The sequence below is a fragment of the Anopheles ziemanni genome, chromosome 2 (genome assembly GCF_943734765.1).
Source record: "Anopheles ziemanni chromosome 2, idAnoZiCoDA_A2_x.2, whole genome shotgun sequence".
In the NCBI taxonomy this organism is placed as follows: domain Eukaryota; kingdom Metazoa; phylum Arthropoda; class Insecta; order Diptera; family Culicidae; genus Anopheles; species Anopheles ziemanni.
In genome coordinates, this window is record NC_080705.1 from 4,114,712 (window position 1) to 4,129,439 (window position 14,728).

A 14,728-nucleotide genomic window follows, 5' to 3' on the forward strand; every position below is an offset into this window, starting at 1 on the left:
TCAGCCGAAGGGGGTGGCTTATCACTTATCTTGCACTGCACTTGATGGCGAACCGCTGGATGCACACACATACACGCACGTCGCAGAAAATCTTCCACAGGAGGTGCGTTGTGTTGGCAATCGTGATCCTTCGTTTTTTTCGCGTCGAACGTTAAAAGGTTATTATTCTCTCGTAAGGATGTTCGCCTAATTTTCTTTTAATTTAAGTTTTCGGTGTTCAACGGCTATCTTTTCTTGGCCACGGAAATAACGCCACCGACGCGGCAAACAAATGACGACGATCCGTATGACACTGGCTGCGCGCTGGAACTGTGTGTTATCCCAAGACGGGGCGGGCAGTTGACACGCACGCACGACGGAAAAACCACAACAGAGCGCCCCGAAGCGCAACAGGGTGGGAGAGGGCAGAAAACAACGTGCCTAAGTAGAAGAAGGAACCGACGGAACCGAACCGAAGCATACACACGCCCACGCACAAAAAAACCCGAAAAAACAACAACCACGTACCGACGCTCTTACACCGACGAATCCACCACAACGTCTTCGTTGCGTGAAAAGTGAAAACAAATCACCAACACGAGCGCACGAGGAGGACGAAGCTTCGGGAAAAACAGGACGAACCGCTTCGGGAAAAAGGCTCTCTCTCAAGGCTTCCACTGTCTGTGTTTATCCTGGTTTCTTTTTCGCAAACATCAAACGGGGAAAAACTTCCTTCCAAGGCACACGCGGCAAGGCTTTAAATTTACTGCACACCGCTATATCGGTCGTGTATTACCAAGAGCACGTGCTTCCGGGAGCATGCATATTTTTTTTTAGAGGAAAACCCGGTGGACCGGTTTTGGCATGCAAAGCTGGATGCTGGCTTTATCCTGTCATGGATTTCCGGACGCGCAACTTCGGGCAACACTTCATCTTCTCTGCTCAATGTCAGATTACAGTTCATTGATATCCTTAGCGGGCGGTTTCGGTGGTTTTCATTTTATCTTTCCATTCCCACTTGAGCACGTTTTGGGACGAGGGTTGCTACTCACTGATTGTACTGAAAGCTGTCGAAAATCCCAGCAAGAATTTTCTTGTTGAACCGTGAAAATGCCGACGCACAAAATGTTGCCTGATATCTCTGCACAACCAAGCAAATTATCACTTTGAAAATTTATTAGAACGAACGAATGAACGTGTCTGTAGATTAGATAATTCGCGAACGGCCACTACTATATTTCCGCACATCACCACCGGCTTGTTCGACGGCAAACATAAACGAAGCCTTAAGGATGGTCAAAACATGCCCAACGGGTCCATGCGTTGCTCACCGGCCGGCACAAGTGGTTGCTCGCGGTTTGGCGCGCACTTAAAAACGGAAACGGAAAACAGACGAGACACCGGAGCGCGACCTGCACACGTCCGCACACTACAACGCCATTTTCGAAACTCACGCGCTGCCATCGCGAGTTGGAAAACATAACCCGCGCGCGCCCGAGCTTCGTGGAGAGTGACGTCATCTTCGTGGAGTTGAGAGAGAAATTCAATTCGGAAGCACGAAAGAGAGCTTCTCACGCGTTCTAACTCTGTCCCGGAGGGTAAAATAGTACATAACAGGCTTTTACCAGCAAATCCATGCTTCCATCAACTTTTACATTCTCTGATCGCCTGTAAAAAGTTTTCTTGTTCTGTTTCATGTAATGTATCTTCAAATTATTTACTAAATTACGAGTGACGGTACAAACCGAAACATAACATGGACACATAAAGCATAAAGGCAAATCAAAGCGAACGAAATATACCGTGAATGATTGACATGAACACATTGTTGAATTGACCTACAAAAGACTGTAGTCATATTTACAATCTTTTATGTACAAATCTCCGGGTGTCTCGTGTGTTGTAGCTGCATTTTGGCGCGCTTCCATCAACTACGACTTGCCTGTCTTTAGGTACTTGCACACTTTCACGATTACCAGTTGAAAAAAGTATCCGTCATTGTTGTTTTTCTAAAACGAGGACATCGTCCTTCGCAACGTGTTTATGCTGCGTCGCATAGCACCGAGGTTTGATTGTTTAACTCTCTTTTCAGACACTCTTTTCTCACATTCACCTACTCTTTAGGCTTTCGCAATTTACCTGTTTCAATATATAAACCTATCTGTGTCAGTGTTGCTATCTGTACAACCTGTATAAATTTAATACCAGTAGAATCTCTTGGATATTTTTTCATCAAATTTAATTGAATTTAAATTTAATTTAAAAAACAAAACATCAAAGCACAAAGCTCTAAAGCGTACAACATCTTTACCTTGTAAGCTTTCAAGACAGGGCATCCGCAACGGAAAGCTTTAAAGCTAACAATATGTAAAGCTTTCGTACGCTTTTAAACAAGTTCGTATAGACAACATTTTCAGGTAGGTTAGAATTATTGCTTTTACAACAATTTTGAACAAAAAATCAAGAAGTTGTATAAATCATGAAAAGCGGCACCCACTTTTGTGGTAATTCACTGGCAGAGGTGGAAAAGGATTATATTTTATTTGATGCCTACTACCGTTTTACCAAACTCGAAGACCGGATTGACCACCACTAATTCATAATTTAAATTGTTTGAAATTCTTCGCCGAAATCTGTTTGATTAAGACATATTGGGTAATCGGTGCGGTGAAGTCACTGATCGGATCACCAACGCTGAACCAATCTTATCTCCGGTTTTCGGAACGAAGCCTTGAAACAAGCTATTCTGCACGCCTTACATGGCACGGCTGACCGATAACATTCGTTACAATAGCATAAGCCGATACCATAGTCCCATATAGATAACCAAACTCAATTACAGTCCGCCCGCTTAATGATTTATCGTGCCAGCGGGGTGGCAAACGTTCGATAGGTGTTTTTATTTCGGGGAAACTGTACACATGTCTGCTGGATGAGTAAAGGGCTTAAATAAGAAATAAGGGCGAAGACAAAGACTAACGCTAGGTGAACACACATGTGACCCACGCTGCCGTGGATCGTTAGCTGACGATACCAGCGTTCTTTGCCATGCTGTAGAATATGGTTTCCTTGTTGGCCAGTAGGTTCTGCGGTGAGTCACACTCGGCTACGAGACCCTTGTCGAGGACCAGGACACGATCGGAGTCCAGAATGGTGTTCAATCGATGGGCGATGGTGAGGATCGTACAGTCGGCGAACTCCGTGCGGATTGTTTTCTGTGCAAGAACACGCAAAAGATGTTAATGATAACCAACTTAAAGAGATCAATGGACAATGTAGCCATACCTGAATCAAATCATCCGTTTCCAGATCCACCGCGGCCGTTGCCTCATCCAGGATCAACACCTTCGTCTTACGAAGGATCGCTCTCGCTAAACAGACAAGTTGACGTTGGCCAACAGAAAGATTCTCGCCATTCTCTGCGATGTCATGTTCCAAACCAGCCGTAAGTCCTTTCACGAAGGCCTTCAGATGGGACAACTCCAGTGCTTTCCACACTTGATCATCGCTGTAGTTTTTGAATGGATCCACGTTCATCCGGAGCGTTCCGGAGAAGAGAACCGGATCTTGAGGAATGATAGTCAACCGGCTGCGCAGCTGATGGAGTCCCATGGAGGAAATGTCGAGTCCATCGATGATGATTTGTCCACCGGCCGCTTCGACAATTCTGCAAGTAAGAGGAAATCAATTGTTAGAGTCGAAATTGATAGAATTCGCAGTCGCAATATATACCTGAAGAGACCAAGTGTAAGACTGGACTTTCCTGCACCAGTACGACCAACGATACCAATCTTCTCGCCACCTCGAACGCTGAGGGAAATACCTCGAATAACGAGATCTAGTCCTTCACGGTATCGGATCTGATAGTCCTTGAACTCGACCTTGCCATCCGCAGGCCATGCCTTGTCGACCGTACCCTTTTTCCATTCTGCCTCCCGGGGAAGTACGGTGTATTCTTCCAATCGCTCAATAGCCACAATGTTGGTCTCGACTTCAGCCGTCATGCGCACGAGGAAGCTGAGTACGTTGGAAATCTGGAGTGCATAACTGATGGACAATCCAACCGTGGCTTGACCGATTGTGTCTCGAGCCAGGATGGCAAACATTGCCGCAAACAAGACCACCAAACTGCCTATCATTTCCAGCCGGACACCCAGCCAACGGTTGGCAAGGATCGTTGGATACGTCACTACCTGGTTGTAATCCACTCGGTACTCGGACTCCTTTATGAAGCGTTCCTGCTGCCCATACGCACGGATAGTCGACTGTCCTCCTATACTCTCGCCAAAGTGGGAGTAGATCGGACTGCGAGTGACCGACTCCAATCGCTTCAATTGGCGCGAGGTTTCGATGTAAAACCGCTGCACGAAGTAGTAGATGATGAGCAGTGGTGGAACGATGGCCAAGAAGATCGGGGTTGAAATACCGATCACCACAAACACACCGATCACACTGAACAACATCAGCAGCCAGGCGCGAATCGTCGCTGGGAGGATATTATCCACGACGTCCACGTCCTTAGAAAATCGATTGATGATTCGTCCCAGGGGTGTTGTGTCGAAGAACGACATAGGCATATGCATAGAGCTTTCCAGCAGCTTGTCGTGTGCTTCTGCGGCCGCCTTAAGACATCCCAAAGCCAACAGAACAGATCCGATGAACAAAGCGATGGACTGCACACCTCCAAGAGCACCGTAAACTCCGAGATACATATCTCGAACCGATGTATCCGTAATCGCTTCCGGATCCTCAGACCAATCGGTTAACCACATACTCGAATAGATTCCGGCACCCTGATTGATGGCACTGAACACAACCGACCAAAAGCCGAACTGGAAACCAATAGCGGACACATACTTCTTATACACCGCCCAAGTGACGGCCCCGGTTGCAGATTCTTCCTTTTCAATCAGTGTCGCAAGGTCCAGGTTTTGTATCACGGGTTCTTCCTTTTTAGCACTCTGTTTTGACTCCTGCCGACTGATACGTTTTCGCCTCTGACTACCATTACTTCCATCCGATCGATTCGACCGGACAGACATTGCGCGCTGTACGATCTTCTGTGCAGTTTCATCCTTCAGAGACTCTTGAATAAGCTTGATTTCTGGTGAGGAAATAGTAAGGTTAAACGTTTGTATAAGTTCTGTAGAGGGGAAAAGCGGAATTAAACGATAGCCAGAAATTTTGAGTGCATGCGAAGCACTTACCTTCCTCATCGACATCTTCCAGATCTTGGATGTGCTGTGTAAGGAATTCAGCAAACGCTCCCTTCTGGTCGAGGAGTTGCCTATGGAAGATATAATTTATTAGGCTACACAAATTCTGCGTCAAATTTGGGTACAACTTACTGATAAGATCCGCTCTCCGAGATCTCCCCTTCTTTTATGACGAAAATGTTTTCCACAAAAGGCAGATACGATATTCCGTGAGTGACGAGGAGTCGCGTTTTTCCTACCAGCATTCCCGATGGTCCGATCACTTTCTCGAAGATGTGCTTTCCTACGTGGGCATCCACGGCGCTAAGAGGATCATCGAACAGATAGACCTCAGAATCAGCATACACAGCTCGAGCCAAGGCGACACGCTGTTTCTGTCCTCCGGAAAGGTTGATACCCTTCTCACCAATCTCCGTAGAGTCTCCACCCGGGAGCATCGCCAAATCGGGCTTCAGAGCACAACACTCGATGACGTTGTCATACTTCTTCTGGTCGAAGGGTTTTCCGAAAAGAATGTTATCCCGAAGGGTGGCATTTTGGATCCACGCCTGTTGTGGCACGTACGCAATCGTTCCATCTGTATTGACTTCTCCACTTTTCTTTTCCATCTCTCCTAACAGAGCAGATATCAGGGAACTCTTTCCTGTACCGACAGTACCAACGATCGCCGACAACTGCCCCTTGCGCAAGGAGAGGTTAATATTCTTCAAAGTAGGCGTTTCGTCACCCCAAGAGAAGGTTCCATCCTTGATAGTGAGAGCTTCATCACTCTTTTTGTGGGTCACGTTGTTTGGATCGAGCTCGGCGCTGTTGAGGAACTTGTCGATACGCTTCACAGATACCCAGGCTTGCATGGAGAACGTCACCATCATAGGCAACATACCCAATGGGAAACGGAGAATGTTGAACAATGCCAGCGATACGAAGGCTGTCTGAGGATCGAGGATATTTTCTTCATCCATCAGGACATACACCGCAAACGACACTAAGGTGACGAGGAAAGGCGCGATCGTGAAGGTGAAATAGATTCCGGCACCGTAGTACGCCATGGCTTTGAGGATTCCTATTTCTTCTGCACGTACGGTCAAAATGTTATCCTGGAAGCTCGGTTCCCATGCGTATAGCTTCAGCACCTTAATGCCACCGAGGATCTCGTTCATCTTCTTGACACGATCATCTTTGATCTTCATCTGAGCAACCTGAGCGTCACGCATCTTGGTAGCAATTACACCCGATACAGGGGTGATCAAAATCATCACTCCGAGACCGGCGAACACGGCCGCACCGAGAATATCATAGAGAAGGTACACGCAAACTGCGATGATTAGAATACCCGACCAAAGGATGTGCAGGTACGAAGTCAGCTCGAAGAACCTCTGTGCATCGACGGCCATCAGGTTCACGATCTCGCCGACGGTGGTGTCCTTCTTGGCAGCACTCGATATGCGCAATGCCTTGCGGTAGATCGCACTGACCAGACCCGTACGAATGCGGAATCCGCTGAGGAAGGTGTTCAGATAATACTGTCCGTTCAGCAAAGCCAGCAGTAACGAGGCAATGAAGAGTGCAATAGTCAGCAACCAGCCTTTCCAAAGCGGACCATCGAGTGCAATAACGGCCATCATTTCTCTGTAGGTGGGAAATCGAGCAAAACAGAAAAAAACCCAACTGATTAGATTGACGTCACACTATCGTCTGAGCAGGTGGTGACTAAGCTTGTATGGGTACATACTGCATGAGATAAGGTGAGGCAAATTGAAGGCCCGATATCGCTAGCTGGAGCATTCCGGCGAACCAGAAGGGGGCTCCGTACGCGCGCACCATCGCGTAAAGAGATGATCCATCCGTTTCCGAGTGCGGTTTGTACTCGACGTTCTTTTTGCCCGCCTTCTTGTCCGCGGCGATCTGCTTCTGGCGCCCATTGACGACACTCATGTCCCAGTACTTGTCGAACGGTGGTACCAGTTCGGCTGCCGTGTCCTGCGGATTGATGTCGTACATATCCTCCATGGTAAGCGGCTTACGGAAGCCCTTCCAGGCGAACGAATCGAAGTATATGAACAGCAGTTTAGCGAAGAAGCTGGACTTCAGTTCCGGGTTGAGATTTTTCGTCTCCGGGTAGTAGCTGACCGTGGGCGCCTGATCAGGGAACAGTTCCATCACCAGCGCTAGGCAAATGAACGAGTATTGGATGATGTAACTGACGTATTGGTACTCCCAGAAGTCGACCGTATCCCCGGATCCGATGGAGTTTGGCCTTTTATCATTATTCATCACTTCCGTACGCAGCTGAATGATACCGAAGAACATCCGCAAGAACCAGAACATAAACATGGTTCCCGAGGTGCGGACTCCATATTTACGCATGAAGAACAGCAACACCAAGAGATCGATCTAGAGGAAAAACAGTTGAAATTGAAGTCATCAAACTGGAAACCACACAAACTTTTCGTCACACTCACATAAGCCAAGGCATTGAACACTGCCGTCAATATCTGCACATCATACAGTCCTTGTTCATCCTGGTAGCTGACAATCATTCCCAGATCGATCCACGACATGCACATCAGAAGAAATATCACAAGCATCTTGGAGAGGTTGTACCAGTTCCAAGGAATGTCCCTGTATCTGCTTTCGGTTATTTTGAAGATGTCGTACACCGAGAACACGAACAGAAACAAACACGGCACCCATTGTAGTATGACTCGTTGGAAGCAGAACGTAAGATCGGGATTGTTTTCGTCCCACACGAACTCTTCGTCCCAAAAGGGACTGCCACAGAAATCCTCGAAGGTCATCGTGGACCTTTGCAGGTGCGCTGGACCTTCACTCGTTCAACACGATATGTACTATCACTGGGCTCGTTCACTGCAGCGTCGAGACTGAAACCGTCCAGCCGGCCCTCGGTATCGTTTTATATGCCCATTACACCGATGGTGGTAGCCCTTATCGCCGTTTTTATTGTCCCGATACGAGCCTTCGTACGTAGCGTGCCTACAATTGCCATCGATAGTGGCCCCTACCGTCGCCGTTTGCCGCTTTAGACCAAGTCATTCGGCGATGAATGTTGGCGATTGGCGAATTGGTGTCCCTTTGCCATAATTCGTCTTCTCTATATGGCCATCATTGATAAGCGTCCGTTTTGCGCAGCGTCATGATGAGCTTTTCAAGAAGACCACGAGATCAGCACAATGCCGTGACGAAAAATCAAACCAAGTTCCACAATACCCGACACCTTGAGTGCCCACCATAAGAGGAAGTGGCGTTCGTTATCGAGATGATTTAACAGCATTGAAATTTGTCTTTCACGCCTGCAGGCCATTGAACTAATCAGCTTGTACATCACGAGTAGCTCATTCGCCGGGAACATATCCTATTAACCATATTTCACGCTATCAAGATCGTGGGGGTCTATTGGTTCTGCGATAGCTGCTGATAGCGATAGGTGCTGATAATATGTGTACAACTATAACTGGATATTTTTAAATATCGTCTGGAGTCCCCGACGCTTCTGAAAAGGGAAAGGCATGGTCGTGTGGCTGATGTAAGCACGTGACTGTTGTCATCAGTTCTTATCACCAGCTCAGATCGTGTACAGTAAGGGCTCGCCATATCGAGTGAAACACCCACAGGAATTTGTTACGATTACCTAATAAATTATGCTAGTGCAGTTAGAAAATTATTGATTATTCTAGAAATTACTTGCTTCGAATAATTCCTATGAATTTCTATTTTCGGTACGGTGATATTTTGTCAACTCATCGCTCCAACAAAAAGATATTGACCGGCTTCAATATGACTCAAACCATTTGAATCATTTGGCTATCTGATGAAACGGAACCGTCTGTTGACGTTGACTGATCAGTATCAGTTTTGAATGATAGCTTGAAAATCATTGCACAGATTTTTACTTTCTTTCATTTGCTTCGAAACTGGAACATAGTACTGTATTTCTTACAACATCAAGTATATTTGAAAAAACTGTGTTTTATCTCAACGTTTTCTATGTAACATCGCGTAACGAAATGGTCTTATTAATTTCTTAAATTTACTTCTTATAGTTACTTGTGATTGTGTAATCATAAGAAGCGTTTTAGGATCTAACTAAACATAATAAAGGATGGATTCATGAAGTCAGATTAGTGTCATTTAGAAGGTGAAACTGTGAGTTTAAATAGTTGAGAAGGACAAACGGATCGACCGCAATGAGTAGTAAGGGCCCGATTTCTTGCCTTCATATTTATTCTTTTCGCAATATTTACAAATCATACAACCACCTATAAACCTAATTATAATACGCAAATTGTGTAACGCCTTTAAATTTACGAACACTTTAAATGCTTCTAACTAACAATCCCCGCGTTCTTCGCCATACCGTAGAATATCGACTCTTTGTTCGCGAGCAGGTTCTGCGGTGAGTCACACTCGGCTACGAGACCCTTGTCGAGGACCAGGACACGATCGGAATCGAGGATGGTGTTCAATCGATGGGCGATGGTGAGGATCGTACAGTCGGCGAACTCCGTTCGGATTGTTTTCTGTTCAAGAATATGAAAAAGATGTTAATGATAACCAACTTAAAGAGATCAATGGACAATGTAGCCATACCTGAATCAAATCATCCGTTTCCAGATCCACCGCGGCCGTTGCCTCATCCAGGATCAACACCTTCGTCTTACGAAGGATCGCTCTCGCTAAACAGACAAGTTGACGTTGGCCGACGGAAAGATTCTCGCCATTCTCTGCGATCTCATGAGCCAAACCAGCTGCAAGACCCTTAACGAAGGCTTTCAGATGGGATAGCTCCAGTGCTTTCCACACTTGATCGTCGCTGAAGTTATTGAAGGGATCCACATTCATCCGGAGCGTTCCGGAGAAGAGAACCGGATCTTGAGGAATGATAGTCAACCGGCTGCGCAGTTGATGGAGTCCCATGGAGGAAATGTCGAGTCCATCGATGATGATTTGTCCACCGGCCGCTTCGACAATTCTGGAAGTAAGAGGAAATCAATTATGAGATAGAGTCTGACTTGATGGAATTCGTACTCGCAATATATACCTGAAGAGACCAAGTGTAAGACTGGACTTTCCTGCGCCAGTACGACCAACGATACCAATCTTTTCTCCTCCTTGAACGCTGAGGGAAATACCTCGAATAACGAGGTCTAGTCCATCGCGATACCGGATCTGATAGTCCTTGAATTCAACCTGTCCATTATCAGGCCAATTTTTAACCACAGTTCCTTTCTGCCATTCCGCCTCCCGAGGAAGATCGGTGTACTCTTCCAATCGTTCGACAGCCACAATGTTGGTCTCAACCTCAGATGTCATGCGCACGAGTAAACTGAGGACGTGCGAAATCTGGAGGGCATAACTGATGGACAATCCAACCGTAGCTTGCCCAATAGAATCCCGTGCCAATACAGCAAACAATGCAGCAAATAGGACCACCAAACTTCCCACAAGATCGAGACGAATGCCAAGCCATCGATTGGCGATTATCGTTGGATACGAAACGAGTTGATTGTAGTCCACACGCCTCTCTGATTCTTGGGTGAATCGTTCCTGCTGCCCATACGCACGGATAGTGGACTGGCCGCCGATGCTTTCCCCGAAGTGGGAATAGATCGGACTGCGGGTGACCGACTCCAAGCGCTTCAGTTGACGGGATGTGTCGATATAAAACCGCTGAACGAAATAATATACCACCATCAGAGGTGGCACCACGGCTAGGAAGATCGGGGTTGAAATACCGATCACCACAAACACACCGATCACACTGAACAGGAACAGCAACCACGCACGGATTGTCATAGGAAGCACATTGTCCACGACGTCGACATCTTTGGAGAAACGATTGATGATTCTTCCGAGGGGCGTTGTATCAAAGAAGGACATCGGCATACGCATGGAGCTTTCAAGCAGTTTATCATGGGATTCGCGGGCCGCCTTAAGACATCCAAGTGCAATCAAAACCGAGCCCAAGAATAGGGCAATCGATTGTACAGCTCCCATTGCGCCGTAAACACCGAGATATTTATCGCGCACCGATGTGTCCGTCGCCGCCTCCCGATCTTCGGACCAATCTGTGAGCCACAAGTTGGAGAAGATACCACTTCCTTGATTGATGGCGCTGAACAGTACGGACCAAAAGCCGAACTGAAATCCGATCGATTTGATGTACTTTCGGTAGACATCCCATGTAACGGCCCCAGTAGCTGATTCTTCAACACCAATCAAATTGGCACGGTTTGGTATGACGTCCTTTGATTTGCTCTGGACACTTTGCTTTGACTCCTGCCTACTGATGGGCTTCTTTCGTTGACTTCCGTTGCTGCCGTTCGATCGATTGGATCTCACGGAAAGTGCTCGTTTAATAACGCCATGAAGAGACTCATCATTCAATGTTTCTTGAATCAGTGTTATCTCTAGAGAAGGGATTGTGAAAACATTTACATTAGTTATGTAGAAATAATGTTTCGTTGACTAGCGAATGTTACCTTCGTCTTCGTCGTCAAGCTCATTAATGTGTTGATTTAAAAATTCAGCAAACGCTCCCTTCTGGTCGAGGAGTTGCCTGTGGAAGAAATAAGTGATTATTATAGAAATAATTAAACAAATTCTCGGGCTAGTTTGGGTACAACTTACTGGTAAGATCCGCTCTCCGAGATCTCCCCTTCTTTTATGACGAAAATGTTTTCCACAAAAGGCAGATACGATATTCCGTGAGTGACGAGCAGTCGCGATTTTCCTACCAGCATTCCCGATGGTCCGATCACTTTCTCAAAGATGTGCTTTCCTACGTGGGCATCCACGGCGCTAAGAGGATCATCGAACAGATAGACCTCAGAATCAGCATACACAGCTCGAGCCAACGCAACACGCTGTTTCTGTCCTCCGGAAAGGTTGATACCCTTCTCACCAATCTCCGTAGAGTCTCCACCAGGGAGCATCGCCAAATCGGGCTTCAGAGCACAACACTCGATGACGTTATCATACTTCTTCTGGTCGAAGGGTTTTCCGAATAGAATGTTATCCCGAAGGGTGGCATTTTGGATCCACGCCTGTTGAGGCACGTACGCAATCGTTCCATCTGTATTGACCTCTCCGCTCAATTTTTCCATCTCTCCTAACAGAGCAGACATCAGGGAACTTTTTCCTGTACCGACAGTACCAACGATCGCCGACAACTGCCCCTTGTGCAAGGAGAGGTTAATATTCTTCAAAGTAGGCGTTTCGTCACCCCAAGAGAAGGTTCCATCCTTGATAGTGAGAGCCTCATCACTCTTTTTGTGTGTGACGTTGTTTGGATCGAGCTCGGCGCTGTTGAGGAACTTGTCGATACGCTTCACAGATACCCAGGCTTGCATGGAGAACGTCACCACCATCGGGAACATGCCGAGAGGGAATCGCATGATGTTGAAGAGGGCGAGTGATACGAAGGCGGTCTGAGGATCGAGGATATTTTCTTCATCCATCAGGACATACACCGCAAACGACACTAAGGTGACGAGGAAAGGCGCGATCGTGAAGGTGAAATAGATTCCGGCACCGTAGTACGCCATCTTCTTGAGGATTCCTATTTCTTCTGAACGTACGCTCAGAATGGTTTCCTGGAAGCTAGGTTCCCATGCGTAAAGCTTCAGCACCTTAATGCCACCGAGGATCTCGTTCATCTTCTTGACACGATCATCTTTCAGCTTCATTTGGGCGACTTGACAGCTTCTCATCTTCGCTGCCACCACTCCAGATACCGGCATAATTAACACCATCACCGCCAGACCGGCGAACACGGCCGCACCGAGAATGTCGTACAGGAGGTACACACATAAACCGATAATGAGCAACGCGGACCACAGAATGTGCAGGTATGAGGTCAACTCAAAAAATTTCTGAGCATCGACGGCCATCAAGTTCACAATCTCTCCGACGGTGGTATCCTTCTTAGCGGCGCTAGATATCCGCAACGCCTTCCGATAGATGGCACTTATCAGTCCCGTACGAATGCGGAATCCAGCGAGAAAGGTATTGTACAAATACTGCCCGTTGAAGAGCCCCAGTAGCAACGACGCACCGAATAATCCGAACGTTAACAATAACCCTTTCCATACGGGTTCATCAAGTGCGATAACTGCCATCAGCTCCCTATGAATAGATACAATCGATTAGATAAAGCCGGGCGCACATTAATGGAAAGTGTTTTGCTCTGTTCGCCCCCTGCCTTCCTCTCCTTTCCACTTACTGCATGAGATAAGGTGACGCGAACTGAAGACCCGATATCGCCAGCTGGAGCATTCCGGCAAACCAGAACGGACCACCGTAGGCCCGAATCATGGTATAGAGCACGGAACCGTTCGAGGGTGCGTGCGGTTTCGACTCGACGGCGGGTTTTCCTGCCTTTCGATTGGCAACTATCTGCCGTTTGCGGCCGCTTTCAACGCTGGCCTTCCAATGCTTATCGAACGGTGGTACCAGCTCCCGCGAGGCATCCTGCGGGTTGATGTCATACATGTCGTCCATCGTGAGTGGCCTTCGAAAGCCTTTCCAAGCGAACGAATCAAAGTGAAGAAAGAGCAACTTGCCGAAAAAACTCGATCGTAGTTCAGGGCTAGGCTTGGGGCTCTTCGGGTAATCGCTGGCCGTGGGTGCCTTATCAGGAAGCAGCTCCAACACCAGCATCAAACAGATGAACGAGTACTGGATGATGTAACTGACGTATTGGTACTCCCAGAAGTCAACGGTGTCTCCGGATCCGATGGAGTTTGGCCTTTCATCATTCTTCATCACTTCCGTACGCAGTTGAATGATACCGAAGAACATCCGCAAGAACCAGAAGATGAACATGGTTCCCGAGGTGCGGACCCCATATTGGCGCATGAAGAACAGCAACACCAAGAGATCGATCTACAAAAAAAGGCGGTTGAAATTGAAAACATGAAACCACACAAACATTTCCTCACACTCACATAAGCCAAAGCATTGAACACTGCCGTCAATATCTGCACATCATACAGTCCTTGTTCATCCTGGTAGCTCACAATCATTCCCAGATCGATCCACGACATGCACATCAGAAGAAATATCACAAGCATCTTGGAGAGGTTGTACCAGTTCCAAGGAATGTCCCTGTATCTGCTTTCGGTTATTTTGAAGATGTCGTACACCGTGAACACGAACAGAAACAAGCACGGCACCCATTGTAGTATGACTCGTTGGAAGCAGAACGTAAGATCGGGATTGTTTTCGTCCCACACAAGCTCACTGTCCCAGAAGGGACTGCCACAAAACTTCTCGAAAGACATCACGACCCGTTTGCACCGTCCAACAACATCTGTAAGACTGAAACTTTGCCGCCTCCTTGAAAACTCATTTTATAGTCCGTCGTCGTCTCTCTCTCGATACGTTCGCGTTCAATCTCTGCCACAATTGCCCTCATTGTGATTGCAAGCATCGCATTTTTTTTATTCCCACTCCTCAGCATATGCTTCTTCAGGCCAACGACGGCCAGATAAGACTCAAGACCTACCGTAGCG

General features: G+C 47.1%; 1 protein-coding gene across 1 annotated transcript; it reads right to left on the reverse strand.

Moving 5' to 3' along the window:
* Positions 1 to 2,999: 2,999 nt before the first annotated feature.
* LOC131283116 (uncharacterized) lies at positions 3,000 to 14,497 on the reverse strand. Its single transcript, XM_058312689.1, is given in 14 exon segments — positions 3,000 to 3,194; positions 3,265 to 3,646; positions 3,712 to 5,122; positions 5,187 to 5,266; positions 5,328 to 6,824; positions 6,928 to 7,589; positions 7,658 to 8,019; positions 8,125 to 8,233; positions 9,548 to 9,733; positions 9,804 to 10,185; positions 10,255 to 11,772; positions 11,844 to 13,340; positions 13,438 to 14,099; positions 14,162 to 14,497. Coding segments are annotated over 14 exon segments (9,279 nt in total).
* Positions 14,498 to 14,728: the final 231 nt, after the last annotated feature.